We start from the raw sequence: 20,131 nt of genomic DNA on the forward strand, positions 1-20,131 counted from the left end.
GAGATGGGGGTAAGGAGTGTCATGTAATTTAAAGTAGCACCACAGTTCATTCACAGCATGGGTGCCATTAAAAAAATAGCTGAGGCAAGCAATTGCATTGTGCCATTGTCTTCCACCTAGACTTTTTCTTTTGCATTTCTACCTCTTCCCTGATCTTCCCCCTCTTCTCCAATTTTTTTTGTTCCCACTCTCCCTTTCCTAACCTCTAATAAGAGTGACCAGTTGTCTAAATCACAGAATCACAATTTCAGAGACAGAAGGAACCAAAATGGACAACTCATGCTTGGAAAAGAACTGCTCTACAAAATCCCAGACAAGTGGTCATCTAGCCTTTGCCTGAAAACCCCCAATGAGGAAGCATTCACTTCCTCTCAAGGCAGATAATGTCCCTTTTAGATAACTCTAGTTGTGAAAAAAAAAATGTACCCTGTTGGTGGCACTCAGGGCTAGAGAGGTTGATGACCCCTACACCAAATCATTCTCTAGCCCGGCCTTCAAGCACTCAAAGGGAGTTCCTTCTCTCCCAGTTCATTATCAGCATGATATCAGTTTTATTGCTTGTTTTCTTCACTAGCTCTTGATCTCAGGATATTAACTATCCAAGATAAATATAGCTCTCTTTTTTCAGCCTTGCTTTTTAAGCTCTCCATAATTATGCTCTCACCAACCTTTCCAATCTTATTTCCCTTCCTATATTTTCTGTTCTGGTCAAACTGGCCTTATGGATGTTCCCCTTCCATAGCATTTCATCTCTCATCTCTGTACCTTTGCACAAATATTTCGATCCTTATCGGAAATGTCCACCCTTCCCACCACCCAACATGGAGAATCCAGAGCTTCCTATAAAGCATAACTCAGATACTATTTCCTACATAATGACTCTCTTAATCCCTACAGCCCTCCCATTAGTCCATTCTCTCAGTATTGAAATTTGCTTGTATTAATTATGCTCCTTTATTTCTCTACATACACTATCCTGCCCCCAGTAGAATGTAATCTTCTTGAGAACAAGGACTGTTTCATTTTTTCCTTTGTATATCCCTTGTACCTAGCACAGTGCCATTCACATAACTTTTTGTGGAACTGAATTTAAAAAATTATCTTAAACAAGAAAAAGTCATGAATGAAGAAATAAATAAATGAATGAAGAAAAAGCATTTATTTTCTATTCTGTTATCAGGCAGTGTGCTTGTAGGTAGATACAAATAAAAAATGAGATAGTACCTACATTCTAATAATGGGAAATGATACATATAGGCATGATTAGGAAAGAAAAATTTTATTTGGAAAGTCAAAGAAATGGTGAATGCAGTTATAGGACATTGATTAACACATATTTTCCAGCCACAATGACAGCACTGATTCGATTACTGTTCCCAGAGCAAGAGAAGGAAAGTGAGGTTGGGGAGGAGGGAGAGGTGTTGATGGTATGGCAGATGACAAGATGTCCTGGGAGGGTAGATGTATGGAAAGCATTATGGGGCCAGCTAGACAGAGTGAGGTAAGTAAATGTGTGCTCACTCCCTCACCAATCAACACAGCTCAACCCCAGGACCAAATTCCCAAAATGAGCAGATTAACTTCCAAAGAGTGAATCATGGTTCCTAGATCTCTTATCCAGAGGGTGTTGTTCTACATGGGGAGGGAGACGCAGCATCAGGAGAGTTGGCAGAATTTGGGGGGGTGGAGGGGAGGGGATTGGAGCAATGCAAAGAGAGTATCCTGTGGGCTCTTTTTATTTATTAAAAAAGCAATTTGCATCATAATTCTGAGAAATAAAAGTTGTTTATTCTCTGAGCCAACTAAATTCAGGAAATCTTCTAATTCCATGAAACTATCTCTCTACTGGGTTCTTACATGAGACTGAAATATATCATGTTTCATTTGGGAATCGATTAATAAGTAACCTAAGTTTATAAGAACTCTAAAATCTGACTTGGCCACTTTACCAGTGCTCCTGCTAATAGCAAAAAAAAAAAATACTTGCATGAGAATCTTCCCAACAATTATGCCTTAAAATATGAAGAGGAAACTAGCAGAATGATCCAGAGGTAAACACTGAGACAGTTTGTTCCAGAAGCACCACTCCTGTGGAGAGGGAAAATCTCTTGATTTGGATTCAGGAGCCTGAGAGCCTATCAATTCCTCAGCCAACAATTCATTGTTCAATGAATAAGCTTCAGAAAGCCAATAGGATGCATAGCTGGAACAAGCCAGATCCCTGGAGAGTTGGAGCAGACTGGTTTAAGTACAATCAAGTCAGATCTGGAGGAGGGAATCAGCCCAGGAAAGTGGACAGATAGTTGGACTTAAACCCAGAAAGATCTGGATTCCAATCTTGACCTTTATACACACTAGCCAAGTGACATGGGGCAAGTCACTTAAACTCCAAATGCCATTCTCAAAGATTATAAATTGAAGAGAAGGTGCCAACCTGCATTATAGGAGGAGTCTCACCTCAGAGGCCCCTGTACCAACGAAAACACAGGTCCAGCAACTATCCAGGTGAAGGCAGAGCCAGTTACAGAATAATTTTTTTTCTTTTTCTTCCTCCTCCCTTCCTTCCTTTCTTCTTTCCTTCTTTCTTCCATTCTTTCCCTTCTTCCTATCCTTCCTTCCTTCTTTTTCCTTTCTTCCTTCTTCTCTTCCTTCCTTTCTCCAGTCTCAGACACTTATTAGCTGTGTGACCCTGGGCAAGTCACATGACCTCTGTGTGCCTCAATTCTTGTAGGGATCAAATGAAATAATATTTGTAAAGCACTTTGCAAACTTTAAAGTGCTATAAAAATGCTAATCATTATTATTATTATCAGAACAAAATGCTTTGTATTCTTACCTGAACATATTTTATTATTATCTTACACTTGACTTTGCTTAGGTAGGGAAATTTCCCCATCTAACCTGTGAAGTGGGGATGTTCCATACTTGCAATGTACTCAAGGGGAATGTTATTAAGTTTGATAAACTCTGGGCAAGCACTCATTCCCTCAGGCTTAAATCTGAATGACCCCAGGAGCAAGAATTCATTCTGCCCTGTAGCACCTTTTTAAGCCTTGTTAGGCCTGCCAAAATATGATTAAAACCCAATATTGGCATATAGCCCTACCCTTCCAACCACACTTATCAGTTCCTCTGTCTCCACCATCTAAAAATTCTCCCACAATTCTCAGTAGGCAAATGGTCAGAGGATATGAAGAAATAATTCTCAAAAGTAGAATTAACAACCGTGTGAAAGAATGTTCCAAATCACTAATAACAAAAGAATTCTGAATCAAAACAACTCTGAGGTTTCACCTCATACTAATTCAATTGGCAAAGAAAGCAAAAGAGGGCAACAGTCAACACTGGACAGGTTGTGGAAAGATCGGCATAATAATGCAGTGAGTCAATCAAAGGGCATTTAAGTGCTTACCATATGCAGGTTATTATGCTGTTTACACTGTTGTGTATATTTGTGCTGTTGGTGTGAATTGGTCCAACCATTTTGGAAAGCAATTTGGAATTATGGGAAGAAAGTAACTCAAAAGTCCATATCCTTTGACTCAGAAAGCCAACTGCTAACTATATATCCTAGGGAGGTCGAACCCAGGATCCTAGAGGATAGCAATGCTTCCAGCATGGTGCCCTCAGATGTCATTCTAATAAGAAGCAACCTCTGTGCAAATACCACCTGCCAACAGCTCCCACCTACGTTAATGCCACAGCTACTGGAAGTTCTTGCCACTGAAGACTTTGGCATTGTCATATGGTTCCACATCAGAAACTATCATTGTATCAGGGGAAATGGAATTAAAGATGAGAGATTGACCCTGCACCCTAAGTACCATGGGACTTTTCCATTTGATTTGCCACAGAAACCTTTCATATACATCATTCTCCCTGCCCCATGGGAACAAGGACTGTCACACTTTTTCTCTTAGTATCTTCAACACTTCCTATCTCCAACAAAGCATGGTGTTTTGCATATAGTGAATGCTTAATAAATATTTATTTATTAATTTATTCAAGTGTCTTGAGACAAGATTGGAACTCAGGTCAACAGAAACCAAGAGCATAATGACCAAATCTGGCTCTCAAAAAGAGATATAAGAAAGCATCCCCCTCCCTATTTTGCGGATATGGAGGATTATGGGTACAGAATAGTAAAGATAAGTTCAGAGTTTTTCAATGTACTAGTCAGTTTTGTGGAACTATTTTTCTCCTCTTTCAAGAAATTCTTTGTTATAAGGGATGGTTCTCTGAGGAAGGGAAGGGCAGACAAGAAGGATACACTGAGTAATATAGATGAATATCAACAAACATTTCTTTTTTAAAAATTTTTTAAATTAAAAATTAAAATCCTCCCAGCTGGGAGGGCACTGGCTTGTCTCTATTCCCCATGTAAGTAGATACCTTCGATAGTCAGACAGAAGAGGAAACTATCAAAGCAAATGTGACTAGCATGATAGTGGAAGAAGGCTAGATTTAGAGTCAGAGGTACTGTATGATTCCGGGCAAATCTTTGACCTCTCTCTCTCTCTCTCTCTCTCTCTCTCTCTCTCTCTCTCTCTCCCCCTGCCTCAGTTTCTCCATCTGTAAAATGAGGATGTTGGATTGGACTATCTCTAAGGTCCTTCTAGCTCTAAGTCCTATGATTCCCCTGACCTTTGCCTGTTTAAAAAAAAAAAGATTCCCTGAGGGACAGCCAGGTGGCTTAGTGAGTAAGAGCACCAGCTCCAGTGTTGGGATGACCTGGGGATCAAATCCGGGCTCAGATACTTAGCACCACACCCAGAAATAACTGGCTGTGTAACCTTGAGCAAGTTACTTAACCCTGATTGCTTAAAAAAAATAAAATAAGAAAAAAAAAAAGACTTCCATAAAGCCAACACTTTGGAAGAAGAAAGAGTGTCAGAGGGAATTGTAGTTCTTTTAGGGCTCCAGCCCAGTTTCTCATTAAGGGGTCAGATTTTCTTCTGAGTCTCAGCCTGAAGACATTGTGTTTACCTCCATCAGTGTGGGGAATGGGGGAAATATTTCCACTGCTCTGAGAGATGCAATCAGATTGGTGCTGAGAATACACACAAAAATAATACCTTAAAGCTTCAAGTACCATTTTTAGGAAGAAAAGAAAACCTTTTTGTCCATAAGGCTGTTTTGGTCCAGAGGGCTGGGAATTTGGCCTCCCTCATTTCTGGGAAGACCCGGTCAGCTACATCCATTGGCATTCCCATTCACTGGTTGATGTATTTCCTTGTGAAAGAAAAGTCTAGAGTCAAAACAACTTGATAGATTACATTAGGTGTTTCTAGAAGCCGGCGCCAAATATAACAGCAGCCTCAGCAAGCCCCCTTGCTGCCCCCAAATCTCCAGCTTACAGGAAAAGAAAAGAACATTATCTATTTCATGGGCTGATTAGTGTGCTAAATGATATCATGGGTTTCAAGTCTCCAGTGATTGAGAAAGTCTTCAGACTTGCTGCTTCCTGGAAAGGTCTTGCTTTTATCCATCACATTTCAGGTCAGTGTACTGAGTATAACGGGACTTTCAAAGTGGCTATCAGACATCCACGGGATCAGCATTTTGGAAGCAGGCTTTAAAGTCATATGAGACCAGAACAGAAGGAATTTAAGAGCACTGCAAGCAAGCTATCAGATGACACTTGTGAGTGAGCTATTTCTAGACCTGTACCTAGCACAAGTGAATGGAGCTCGGTCTCAGGGCGCTGACAAGCACAGCACATGCCTTCTCTTCAGAAGGTATAGCTCAGTACCACTTCCCCCACCTTCCCTCATCTGAAATAACTCCAAGCACAGTTTGAGGTAGTAACAGTTCCAACCATTTTCTACCTAAGTTTTTGAAGATAAACTGTAATAACCTGGGAGAGTCTAAATCTAATCCCATAGGGGGCACCACCCGTTCACTGTCAATGAAGTAAATTTTTAAAAAAGCCCTCTGTCCTTTTTCCATTTCTGAGTTCCTCCATATGCCAAGTGTTTAACAGTCTCCAGATGGTGGTGATGAAGATGAAGACACCCACCCCACCCCTTGAAGGGTTGTCATGCATAAAAGGGAGTAGATTTTGTCACTTAACTTTGAGGGATGCCAAAGCTGCTGGTCAACAAGACTATCTGGGAGAAGAAAACATAAGACTCCATGGCAAACACAAATGAAAGACCAGCCCAGAAAGGAAAACTTGGCACACTATGGCTTCATCAGTATGAACTGATGTTTCTATGTACAGTGGTGTAAACTCGGACGACTGTTTCAGAAGGCATTTGTCATAGGTCGAATTTTGATGGAGAATCTCAAGAATTACTGGAGCCTAGGGGTGGCTAGGTCATGCAGTGAATAGAGCACCGGCCCTGGAGTCAAGAGGACCTGAGTTCAAATCTGGCCTCACACACTTGACACACTTACTAGCTGTGTGACCTTGGACAAGTCACTTAACCCTAATTGCCCTGCCCCCCCAAAAAAAGTTAAAAAAAAAGAATTACTGGAGCCCCAACTTTGATCAAAGCAGTCAGTTTAGTCTGCCAACAGGCTAGGTGAAAGAAGTCTCTAGGATAGAGGCTTCTGGAATTCTACCAGTCAAACCGTGATGGGACTGGATCCTGATTGGTTGAAAAGTCACAGGTGTCATTATTCAGTAATGGCTCTGGTGCATAGACACAGCCATAAAGGAAATGCAAATGACTCAAAAGGCAAATTCAGTCTGCTATGGTCCTGTATGTAGAATGCATGTGGCCAAGAGGAGGAAATAAATATTCCTAGGAGTTCACGTCTATTAAAGAGGATCTCTGTAGCAATAACAAGTATTTGAGACAATAGGAACCTCCCTAGCACATCGATGGAATTTCCAGGCTAAAGTTTCCTTATTATAACAGAACAATAAAAAATATGAGAGGCTATCTAGTTCAACCTCCTTATTTTACAGATGGGGAAACTGAGGCCAGGGGACATTAAATGGTTTCCCCAAGGCCACACAAGCAAGCATCAGAGACAACGCAGGACCCTGATTCCAGATCTAGTGCTCTTTGTTCTGTACCATGCTGCCTCCCTTCATTTCTTATTCAAGTTGAGACAGTTGGTATTGATGTGGCATAGAGCACTGGGCCTGAAATCAGGGAGACTGGAGTTCAAATCTAGCCTGAGACACTTACTAGCTGTGTGATAGTGAGCAAGTCACTTAAATTCTGTTTGCCTTAGTTTCCTCAACTGCAAAATGGACATAATAATAATAGCACTTATTTATTTCCCTACCCACCCAAGGGTTGTTGTGAGGATCCAATGAAATAATATTTGTAAACAGCATTTAGTGCAATGCCTTACCCATAGTCGGTGTCATATAAATGCTTGTTCCCTTTCCCTACCCCCCCCCACTTTCATGGATGCTTTGTTTATGAAAAGTTAATATTTCCTTCATCTCCAAGGAAATTCTTGTTAAGTTTCTAAATTATTGAAATGTAAATTATGTTACTTATCAATGAAAGTCATCCTGGAATAGTAGAAAGAAATCTAATCTGGTAGTCCAGAAACAGTTCTAATGATGTGTGGCCCTGCACAGGTCACTTAAACTTTGAATCATTTTCCTTTGCTATCAAAGTGGAGATAAGCATAATATTTATTAGCACTACTGAGGAAGGAAATACTCTGTAAATTATAAAAACCCCAGGTAAATGGGAATGATTATTGTTGTTGTTGAACTACTTAATTCCTCTAGGTCTCAGTTTCCTTATCTGTAAAAGGAAGAGGGGGCCTGGGTTTAGTGACCTCTAAGATTTCTTTGAGGGCTAAATCTATGAGTATGATTCCATCTTAACATTTGAAAAGAGCCTTACAGTCCCTTTTTACTGTTTTCTTCAAGGATGCTATTTCTAAACCAAATTTGCCACATTTCCTCAGTACTTTTAATTTTTCTGTGAGTCCTAGGAAGTGACTCACCCTTTTCAGCACACACTCATCAATAGTTTCTTTGAAATTTCAACAGCTCCTCTGTGGTTTCTACCTTATTTAGAATGTTTTAGTTTTAGTGTTAATGATGAAAGAAAGGAAAAAATATAAAGACTGGAATAATTTCCTTAGCCTAGACACTAGGAAGACAGATTCATTTACTGTCAAGATTATTTATAAGATGCCACTTGTACATGCCACACAGCTGTAGGAATCAAAGGGTAAAATCTGAGTAATTGTTCCCTTCTGGGATTTCTGAGAATGGGAGTAAGATCCCAAAGCTCTAGTGTGGAGCATAGAACCTAGCAATGATAAGAGAATGCTAGGCATTGAGTTATGAGGCAGAGGAGTTCTGGAGGGGTGGTGGGGAATCACCAAAATTAGGCATCCTCCTGGTCCAGAGAGGTTGGTAGCTGAGACTGAATGAATGAAGTCATGCTTGCATGAATGATTAAATATGATGAAAAATCATTTATTGGGGACCCAAGTGCCAGAAATTGTTTCAGGCCCTAAGGATGTAGCCAAGAGGAGGAAATAACTATGCCCAGGAATTCACTTCTACTATACAGGGTCTCTATAGCAATAACAAGTATTTGAGATAATAGGAACCTTGCCAACACATCCATGGAAACCTTAGACTGAGGGGAGATGCCCTAAGGGAGTTTCCAGTCTAATCGGGAAGAGAGCACACATAGGGTGTTCCAGAGAAGGAAGTTTTGGTCTGAGGAGTGACAGGGATGATAGATGAGAAGTAGATGATCATGCCCTCTCCCCAAGTAATGATAGAAGCAATAACAAGCCTCAGTGGCCAAAGGCTCTGAATGGTGACTTGAGAAACCTAATGAGACTCCTCACCATGGCCTTGCCTACCAGAGCTGGGCCCCTGGGGTCTTTTTCTGATGAAATCCCAGCAGGATGCCAGAGCTGTTGTTTTAACCCTAACAAGATCTGTCATTAGAAGTTATTGGAGCTTGACTTTTCTTCTTTCTCTATCAGTCACCCCGAACGAAGGCCAGGGTCATGTTTCCCAGGAACACAGGCGAAGCCCCTGCTAGACTGTTTCCACAGCTTTTGTTCCTCGGGCAGCTTAATGATGATGGGCAGACTCTGACCAGCTCCTCCATGGCCTGGCTCCTTGAAGACACACAAGGAATCAGCCAACCATGTCCCTGAACAAATGGGCACCTCCAAAGGCAGCCAGGAAACAGCCACTTAGAACATTTGCTGCCGTTCTGTCCATACTGATTAAACAGAGGGAACATAAAGGAATTTCTTTGTCTAATAAACTTATGTCACTTCATGTCAGGACCAAATGAGGGGCACCACAGCATTTCCTGAGACCTCCACTTTGTTTTGGAGACTGTTTTGGGAGGACTAGTTCAGAGAGCGTTTTAAGGAAGAGAATATCTTGTCTAATACTGGCCTTCTGTAGGGTTTCAGGGACAAGAGTTGTTTGAGAACTTCATAAATACTTTTGCTGTTGGGACATTGTTTTCTAGCAACTGGGTGTATTTTGGCCAAAAGTAATTTCTCTCCCTTGTTCACTGGTGATTGGTGTTGTAAACAAAATCCCAAACCAGGAACCAATACCAGTCTCAGCAAAGGCTCAGTCGCAGACAACAAACCTCCTAAAACCCTGATGACAAATTTTCATCCAGACAACTTTCTCATTTTCACATAGAAGAATTTCTCATTTTTAATGCTTTAAACACACACTCATGCACACTCATGCACACTCATGCACACACACCAACACTGTCTCTATACTCTTTACAAATGTCCTGTAGTAGATGGACTCCAGGCCTCAGTCAGGAGTCAGGAGACTTAGGCTCAAATGGAGTCCTAGCTACTGAAAACAGAGTTCAACTTTGGGCCTTTCACATAAATACTTTGCGCCTCAGTTTCCTCATTTGTTGAACAAAGCTATAATCTAGACAACATTATCTGAGCAATGGAGATGGATTTTTAGAGCATGAGCCAAGTGGAAAGGGCTGGAGAACCTACTTCCAAAAAGGCTTGATGATATAATGGAAGGACCCTACTCCCCAATTTGGAGTATGTGTAGATTATCTGCAACTGACTATGGCATCTAATTACATGATAAAAAGTCAGATTTCTGATTAGTTGCTGAGTCAGAATGAAGGTCTATTCAGAAGGCACTAGCTTTGCTAAGTGACCGTCTGATTCTTTCCTACTAGGCTGTGCTCAAAGGAAGAGGCAAAGACATTAATAAGCTTTTGGCAGGCTCCCACCGCGTGGCCCGTGAGTAGTAGAGGTTCTGCTGTCGCTTCTGTCTTTGTGCATCTAGTCTTCCTTTTTTCTTGTTGCTCAGTCATTTCAGTCATGTCTGACTCTTTGTGACCCCATTTAGGGTTTTCTTGGCAAAGATACTGGAGTGGTTTTCCATTTCCTTCTCCAGCTCATTTTACAGATTAGGAAACTAAGGTAAAGAGGGTTAAGTGACTGTACTATTAATGGGATTTAAAGATCTTCCATGCCCTTGATTGGCAAGTAAACAGGTACTTAGCACTTACTTTCAAGTTAATTATATCAAGATTCTGTTAAAGAAACAGAAGCAGGGCGGCTAGGTGGCGCAGTGAGTAAAGCACTGGAGTCAGGAGGACCCCAGTTGCGGTTCCAGCCTCAAACACTTAACACCCACACAAAAAAAACTAGCTGTGTAACCTTGGGCAAGTTACTTAACTCCAATTGCCCTCTAAAAAGGCAAAAATAATATAAAATAAAGAAACAGAAGGTATGAACCCCTATTACTGATGGAATAGGAAGGAGCTAATACCATATATAAGGAAAAGCCCAAGCTGGACAGTCAGAACTTCTTGGAGCAAGCATGTGGGGACGAGAGAAAGTGATTCTGATTTTGAGAACAGAGCTTCTGCTGAGACTTTTCTTCTGGGAACTTCTGCTGAAAGCTTCAGAGAACCAGGCTGAGGAGCCACATGAGTGAGAGAGGAGGATCCCTGCTTGAGGGAATCCGTCCTGTTGTGAAGGCTTGGGAATGTGGGTGTTCACTGCATTAACCATGTGTACCAACTTCATGGTTACTGTAATGACTTTGACTTTCTGGTTCTGGGACTTGGTTTTCTGGTATTTGAATAAAGGCTTTGGTTCTGTACTCCATGTGAAGAGCCTGTTATATTTTGTGAGTCACAACTACAGCAGCACATTCATAACCACCATGGGCGTTTTGAATATTGCATCGTTGTTACAGTGACCTGTCCAGGGTCACAGAGCTAGTAAGTATCCGTGGCTATATATGAACTCAGGAAGATGTGCTCCTGACTCCAGGTCCTGCACGCTATCCTTTGTGCCACTTAGCTATTCTTCCTAGTTTAAGGTGAAAGAGTATTAGAGACAACTATAGTCTTATGAGCTTCCAAAGGTAGGAAGAGAGAATGCCAGAGTTTGAGGAGTTAGAATGAACACCAGGTTGAGCAATGGTGAGGAAACCAATGAGACGTTGAAGACTGACCAGCAGACCCAGCCCAGCAGTAAGAGATGTAGACTTATCCATCCATCAGCTGCCAATTTTTTTTTTTTTGGGGGGGGGGAGGAGTTTCCGAGTTTATTGAAAAGAAGGCAAAAGTAAATATTAAACAGCTCCTCTTGGTGTTTTGAAGTTCATCCCAACTGTGGGCTGGGTAACTTGCAGGTTGGACAAACTACCAAAGTCCAGGAGTTTCAACATTTCTTTGGTATCAGAGTCCACTTCAATGATTTCCTGATCCAAAGCAGAGACCTCAGGGATGTAGTTATCCCTCCTTTCTCTTTCTTCTTCCTGCAGTTTGATGGAGATACCTCTCACAGGGCCTCTCTGGATCTGCTTCATCAGATGAGTAACTGTAGCAGCAAGCACCCCAAGCTTGTCCTCAGGGTTTGCTGCCCATACAGGTTCTCTGATCTGCTTTGATAAAGGAAAGCAACTCAAAATGGGTTAACAAGCTTACTTTAATCAGTCAGACATATATCGTTTACCTTGTTCAGGGGAAAAAGGTCAGCACCCCGAACTTCAAAATACACAGACAGAATTATCAAGACAGAAACAGATCAAGTAGGCAGCTTTCCAAACTGTCCAAGCATTACATTCATACCCAGTCAACATCTGGGTTTCCACATTTGGGTTTTTCAAAGCCAGGGGGGCCCTGGACAATGGCTTCCCAGAATCTATATCAAATCACAGAACACTTCTCAAAGTGAGCCCCAAAACAAAGCCTCACATCAGGGCTTATATAGCCTTCTCCTGGCTCAGAGAATGTAACAACCTTATTGACTCACTGGCCTATCAAGAAGTATCTACTGAAAAACAAGCCTCCCACCCCAGGCTTCAGGTGCACTTTAGCCTAGCGGCAGGGAAGATCTTCCAAATTTGCATTCCCATTACAGTAACATATCCCCCGATCTTGTTGCGGAGCTTCTTGCTGGGGATGATGGCAATCTCCTCGCACACCCGCTTGTTGGTGTGGAAGTCATTGCCCAGGCGGGTGTAGTACTTCTCAATGATGACTCGCGCTGCCTTCTTCATGGTCTTGGTCTGAACGCGACCCATGCTGGCTCCGGAGGGTGAAGGGCTCAGCTGCCAAATTTAAAAGTGAAATTGGCAGAGTAAATGCTTTATAACAAATTAAGAGTGGGCCTGCTCTTCCCAGAGACTGGGGTGATAGATGGGAGGAAGTGACTTCTCTCCACCCCTCTCTCTTTGGGAGTCTTCGCAGTAAATGTTCCCCTATAAAAGCAAACTGATGTTAATTGGTAAGTGAAACCACTACTCACTGCTGGTCAACATGGGGAGAACACACTACAATGGCAGCTCAAGCTGATAGCTTTAGAGAAAGATAGCCTTGAGGGGTCAGGAATACCTCTAAAACCCCAAAGAGGGTGGAGGGAAATAGCTCTGGAGCCCAAACTGCTAGTACACATGTGGGTTGGGAGAGCTAAGTCTAGTCTTATCATACATATATCTGCTCTATTTTGTAGAAATGAATGAGGAAAATAATGTCCATGGAAATTTTTTGATCAGTTTGAGGTATAATACAAATATGTTTTATAGAATCATACATTTAAAGCTGTAAAGGCTCTTGGAGATCATCTGCTCCAACTGTCTCATTTTTTTAGATGAGGAAACCAAAGTCCAGAGGGGAAAAGTAATATGCTCAAGATCACTCAGGTAGTAAGCAGCAGAGGAAACACTCAAATTCGATTCGTTGTTTGATCCTTTAAGATCCTTGGTTCACTGGAAAGGCTTACATGAACTGATACAAAGTGAAGTGAGCAGAACCGGGAAAACATTGTACACAGTAACAGCAATATTGTAGAATGAAGAAGTGAGTGATTTAGCTATTCTCAGCAATACAATGATCCAAGACAATCTCAAAGGACTCATGATGAAAAATAATATCCACTTCCGGAAAAAGAACTGGCATTGTCTGAATGTAGACTAATACATTCTATTTTTCACTTTTTTTCTCTTTTTGTTCTAGTCTTCTTGTATAAAATTACTAATATGGAAATATTTCACATGATTGCAAATGTATAACCTATATCACATTGCTTACTATTTCAGGGAGGGAAGAGGAGAAGAAGGGATAGAATTTTAAAATTCAAAACTTTAAAAGATAATGACAACAAATGTCAAAAAATTTTTTACAGGTAATGGTAGGGGGTTAAAAAAAGATCTTTGTGGGGCAGCTAGGTGGTGCAGTGAATAGAGCACTGGCCCTGGAGTCAGGAGGACCTGATTTCAAATCCGACCACAGACACTTAGCACAAAAACCAGCCATGTGACCTTGGGCAAGTCACTTAACCCCAAGTGCCCTCCAAAAAGAAAAAAAAAAAGATCCTTGGCTCAAAGTCCTTACAAAGTCCTCAAAGCACTTTTACTAAGTTTTCTCTCCCCTTAATTCCCAGATTCTCATGCAAATAGTGGAAGTTGATGGTCTCAGAAGAATCATATTTGTAAAGCTCATTGGTAATGGAGAGGTACATGGTAGGTATCAGTAAGATAAAACAAATATTGTAATGGCATACTATTGCGCCATAAGAAATGACAAGGAGGATGGTTTCAGAAAAACTTGGGAAGACTTATATGAACTCATGCAAAGTGAAGTGAGCAAAACCAGAAGAACACTGTGCATAGTAACAGCAAAATTATAATGATGATCAACTGTATAAAAAAAAGAGCTACTCTGAGCAAGACAATGATCCAAGACAATTCCAAAGGAATCATGATGAAAAATTCTATCCACCACCAGAGAGAGAACTGATAAACTCTGAATGCAAATTGAATCATACTTTTTTACTTTCTAATTTTTCTTGGGTTTTTTGTCTATTTTCTTTTGCAATATGTCTAATATGGAAATATATTTTGCATGACTGCACATGTATAATTGATATCAAATTGCTTGTCTTCTCAAGGAGTGGAGGGGGTGGAGTGGGAGGTAGAGAATTTGGAACATGCACACACACATATGCAAATATATGATACACATATGTGTGTGTATTTTCCTCTCAGAAAAAAATGTAGATGTGAGTGAGGTTCAAGTACTGTCTCCCCCACCCCCACCATTTTCCCCTACATTGTAAAAGCTCTTCTTTGTACACCTCTTTTATGTAAGATATTTCCCCCCACTCTTCCTCTCCCTTCCCCCTTCTCCCAGGGCTCTCTCTTTCTCATTTATCCTTTTTTTCTTTTGTACACCACCCAACATAATAGATCTACTTCCATACCCTCTTTTTATGTAGAATCCTTCTAAGTGCCCCCATAATGACAGAATTCTTAGAAGTTATACATATCATCTTTTCATTTAGAAAGGCAAAGATTTTAAACTTATCAGCGTCTTACAATTTCTCCTTCATGTTTACCTTTTTATGCTTCTCTGCTTTAAGAGCTCCTTGCTTCTGTTACCACCACCTAGTCCTACCAATGGAGTTCCATACACATGGGCTCTGGTTCTGCCTCTACCGCCATGGTACAGATCTCTCCAACCTTCTCCATTGTCTTGGCCTGAAGGAATGCCTCACTTTGACCTTGTGTTGACTCTGCCACTCCAGAATCCAATTTGAGGTGTTATTTAAAGGCATTTGGAGGGGAATGTTGGGAGATCTCAGCTGAGTTGCTTTCTCCATTCCATCCTTTTTCTCATGTGTTCTGCGTGAGGAATTTTCTGAGTTCCTTCTGCCAACTCATTGTAGTGATTGTTTCATGTTGCTAAAAATGTGATGGTAGAGTCAATGTCTTCACTTTTTTCCATTTCTATTTTCAAAAGTTGATATCTTGTTTTATCAGGTTGACAAATGCCTTCTAATAATTATCCTTTCTTCTAAATAGTTGTTGATTCAAAATCAAACATTTGTTCTAACAAGTCAGTGGATGCTTTGACTACACATAAAAAATTGATTCTGAAATGACTCCCTTCTTGGAAATTAGTCATACAGTCAATTTTATTCTTAGTGATGCCATTCAGTGCTTACCATGTGCAACAGCTTCTACTTTCCAAAGAAAATATTTGTGAAAAACAGCCATCAAGCTTCTGAGTAGTCTCTATATCCTTGGCTACTTTCGTTTCTTGATCTCCAACATATACAGGACATCCCAGAATACTTAGTGCAGTTTTAAGGGATTACAACTAAGACATTGGGGACACTTGTATTGGATCATCCTCCCCTTGGTATTTAAGTCACTAAGTATCAAACTACGTGCTGATTTAATTTGGAAGAATTTGTCGAGTTCTTTGTAGACTTTCTCTATTTCTTCATTGTCTGCAACGGACATTTAACACCTAAGCTTCATAGTAACATTTTTTGTTTGAACTCATAATCAGTACTACAAAAGATTTCCAAAACTCAATGAAATTATATTTTTTGTTGCTTTTGGGCACATGAAAAAAGTCAGTCACCAAGTCTTTTCTTTGCCTCTTGGAGGAAAGTCTGCGAGCCAGTTGTAAGTTCTTTATGTTTTCTGGTTTCATTTAAAGCAAAAATGTCAGTATGGCTAAATTCCATTGCCTCCAGGGCTATATTAGTTACTAGTTGCTTTTTGGACAAAGTTCATACATGAAGAAAATCAATATTTAATATGTGTAGACGGTCTAAGAATTGTGTGATTCTTTGTATTCTCTGCTTTCTTCTCTACTCCTTTGCCAGTGTTATTGTAAGAGTGGAAGAGAGGCCACACAGAACTAAGGACTGTTTTACATTTCTATCTTGTGCCTCCATGACCAAAGAATTCATTGTCTAGTGGCCAATCTTCTGGTGATGAGCCTCTTCAATATTTATCTAAGCTGGTCATTAAATAGGAGATACAGTCTGTCACTGGCCACAAGTCCTTCTAACTCAGTAGGTCCTCCCAAGGCTTGGGTTCTACCAGTAGAGCTTTTGAAAACTCAGGCATACCTTCATACCAAGATGAGGTATTAGAGGAGGACGTTTTTTTGTAGTTTCCATAATATATTATTATTTATTAAGAGAACCTCATAAATCTCATATGTTAAGAGAGCTAAAGGAAAACTCCATCATGTTAGGTGGGTGCTCTGTGGAAAGATAGGTAAAAGAATCACATGAGATAAGAAGGTATCCAGTGGTTGTGATCTGTACCAGTGAAAGGACTGGCAAAGGCAGTGTGGTATAATGAATAAAGTACAGGACTTGGATTCAGGAAGACCAGAGTTCAAATCCACTTAACCTCTCTGGGCCTCAGTTCCCTCATCTATAAAATAAAGGTGTTGACTCAATGAACTAAAGGTCCCTTCCAACTCTAAATCTATGAGGAGTATCCAAGTATTATTATTATATTTAATAAGAATCCTTTCAGCAAACGTTATCTCTCTGAGCTTAGTTTTAGTTGCAGACTTCTTTAATAACTTTCCCCTTAAAGAAATTATATAAATAATATAATACCAACACATCAAGGCCAAAATAAGGCAAAAATCTAAACCATTCTACCTCATTTGGATGGTAAAAGGCAGAATGGAACAGAAAAATATATTCTAGGCTTGTCTAATTTTAAAAAAGAAGACATCCAGGAGATATTTTTTTCCTTACCACTTCTAAGGAAAACACTCTAAAACTATTTTAAACCTAATCTATTCTGTTTAAATGTAGTTAAAATGTTCATAAGGAGAATAGAGCAAAGCTTATTTTTAAAAAAGTTTCTGTAAGCAGAAAACTAATTGTAAATGTCCAAAAGTTGTTTCTAAGAATGCCCAGATCAAGGGTTTCTAACATCTTTTATATTATAAACCTCATGGACAGTGAAGCCTTTGGACTTCTTATTATCATGATGTCTTAAAATATATAAAAACAAAATACCTAGGATTACAAAGGAAGCTAAAAGTTCATTTTCTCTTTTACATCCAAGTTCACAGACCTCTGAAATCTATTCAGGGGCTATTCCACAGACCCCAGGTTAAGAACCTCTGATCCAGATACTTCAAGTATTTGATTTTATCAGGAAAGGTATTCCCCACATCAATAAATTAACAAATATTTATCCAGAGCTTCAATTTAATAGGCATTTATACCCTCAAGAATCATATGGCCTTGGGGGCCAGGTAGCACAGTGAGTAAGAGCACCAGCTCCAGTGTCGGGATGACCTGGAGATCGAATCCTGGGCTCAGACCCTTAGCACCCACCCAGAAACACCTGGCCGTGTAACCTTGAGCAAGTTACTTAACCCCAATTACTTAGGGGAGGCCAGGTGGCTCAGAGAGTAAGAGCACCAGCTCCAGTGTCGGGATGCCCTGGGGATCAAATCTGGGCTCAGATACTTAGCACCACGCCCAGAAATAACTGGCTGTGTAACTTTGAGCAAGTTACTTAACCCCGATTGCTTAAAAAAAAAAAAGAATCATATGGCCTAGTTGGAAAAGATAACACATACATACATATAATAGTATATTGTACACACAATAGATACAAGGTAATTTTGAAGGTGAGACCCTAGCAGCTAAGGGGATCAGTAGGGCCTTTTGTAGAAGACAATGTGTGCAAAGACATGGAGAAAAGAGATAGAATGACTTTTAAGAAGGCAACCCCTTTATAATAATAATCTTAGTGTGTTGTAGTTCCCAAAGTACTTTTTGCATGTCAACTAATTTAGTAGATAGTTTTGGAAAGGATAGGGGAAGCTAGGTGGCAAAGTGAATAGAGTGCAAGGCCTGGAATCAGAACTTAGCTTTCTGAGTTCAAATCTAGCCTCAGACACTTACTAACTGTGTGACCCTGGGCGTGTCACTTAATCCTGCTTGCTTCAGTTTCCTCATCTGTAAAATCAGCTGGAGAAGGAAATGGCAAACCACTCCAGTATCTTTGCCAAGAAAACCCCAAAAGCAATCACAAAGAGTCAGAAATGACTAAAACAATTGAACAACAACAATAGTAACACATTGGAAAGACACAAGGATTGACCTAATTCAGCATCCTGTAGACACCTTTATGACAGGAGCCTATCTGGGCGTTGCTAGGCTGACTCCCAGATAGCAAATATGGATGCTTTCACTGGGTATAGTACAAAGCCTTTCTAGGACTAATAGGGCATGTCAGACTCGTACTCTGCTGCTAGAGACTTGTTCATATTCAGTCCATAATATGGTATCCAAAAACCTCTTTAATGGAGTGACTTAAAGAGAAATCTTGGGAATTCTATGCAAAGACTTCTCACATTAATATTGAGTCAAAAAAGAGATGGAAAAGAGCTCCAGGGTCATGTATTCCAGCCTCTACCTGAAGCATTAAATCCTCCCTATAATATTCTTGATGAGTGAATGTCCAATCTCTGCTCTAACACTTCCAGTGGGAAGAAATTCAACTTGACCTCTTCAGACATTTGACTGAATCAAAAACCATAAACTGGGCAGAACAACCCCATGGAGCAATGGAATGTCCTTGACTCTCCACCTTCCCTCTGAGATCGCCTTCCACTTTACACCATACAAACCTCATTGGTCTAATTTTTTGCATGTTTCTTCCCCCTTTAGAATGTGAGCTCCCTGAGGGGAGGGATTCTTTTGGTCTTTCTTTATATTCTCAACACTAAGCACAATGCCTGACAAATAGTAAATCTTTAATAAGTGTGTGTTGATTAAGTGACTCCATCTGTGGGAGAGAAGGGCCACCTGCTATATCCCAAAAGCACAGACACACATACATACACATACTACATGCACATGCATACTTCAGGTGGTGTGAAAGTGCATTGGAATAAAAAAAAAAACGCTGGATTTCAATCCTGTTTCTGCTAATTACTAGCTCGGTGGATTTAGACTCTGTTTCCTTATCTATAAAATGCTTAGAATAATACTTACATGACTTATCTCCCATGGTTGCTATAAGGACCAACGGAAGCAATGTTTATAAAATTTAAAGTGAAGTATAAGTGGAAACAATTGTGATTTTCATCCATAGTGGCTACCCCTGCTTTTTTTTTTTTTCCATTCCTGGTTCTATGTTCAGGTTTCTTATTGCTAGTTTCCTACATAAAAAAGGATAAGGAATAATGTTGTTTTTTCTTAAACCCTTTCCCTTGTTCATTGGTCCCTGAAATCAGCATATTATTCTTTAAGGTTTTAAATACTTGTTAGTTGAAATTTGTTTTTTGTTTTTGTTTTTTTTTTTAAGCAATTGGGGTTAAGTAACTTGCTCAAGGTTACACGGCCAGTTATTATTTCTGGGTGTAGTGCTGAATATCTGAGCCCGGACTTGATCCAGGTCATCCCAACACTGGAGCCGGTGCTCTTACTCGCTGAGCCACCTGGCCGCCCCAGAAATTTGTTTTTTAATGAAAGAGAAAAGCAGCAGCCTCTATGCAGCTTGTCTTACAGAGCCAAAGCTATGACACATCAGCAGATGTTGGGACTCTGCAGTCCTAATGGCATAACTGACCCATTAGCTATAAGGCCTGCGGGTGAAATTGCCATTGACTTATGAGTTCAACCAACTGACAAGCATTGATTAAGCACCTATAGTATTCAACGCACTGTGCTAACCACTAGGGACACAAGAACAAAAATCTCCAACCTCAAAGAGCTTATATTTTATCAGGTTAAACCTAAATAGCATGCTGTAATTTGAAACACATCAGAAAAGTACCCCCTGCCCAAGCCATCCTCCTTCCTGACCCAATATGGCAGCTGCAATTGCCTTTATTACCCATTCCTTCAGGTCTAGGAATTGCCTCCAGAAGAATCC

General features: G+C 40.4%; 1 protein-coding gene across 3 annotated transcripts in view; it reads right to left on the reverse strand.

The window, feature by feature from the left end:
- Positions 1-11,492: 11,492 nt before the first annotated feature.
- LOC138177412 (small ribosomal subunit protein eS17-like) overlaps positions 11,493-20,131 on the reverse strand; it is a 104,279-nt gene continuing 95,640 nt past the window's right edge. Inside the window, exons 5-6 of one of the 3 annotated variants that reach the window (XM_069108594.1) lie at positions 12,398-12,523; positions 11,504-11,770 (exon numbers count right to left, since the gene is read on the reverse strand). In XM_069108594.1, coding sequence (XP_068964695.1) covers positions 11,543-11,770; positions 12,398-12,496 — 327 coding nt within the window. In that variant the 5' untranslated portion in view covers positions 12,497-12,523 and the 3' untranslated portion in view covers positions 11,504-11,542. Of the gene's footprint in view, positions 11,852-12,397; positions 12,524-20,131 lie in introns of all 3 variants that reach the window. The other 2 variants (XR_011172492.1, XR_011172491.1) reach the window with 2 other exon arrangements.

This window comes from Petaurus breviceps, unplaced genomic scaffold (genome assembly GCF_028583685.1).
Source record: "Petaurus breviceps papuanus isolate PSGF00001 unplaced genomic scaffold, PetGlider_PUasm1.0 90407, whole genome shotgun sequence".
Lineage (NCBI taxonomy): Eukaryota > Metazoa > Chordata > Mammalia > Diprotodontia > Petauridae > Petaurus > Petaurus breviceps.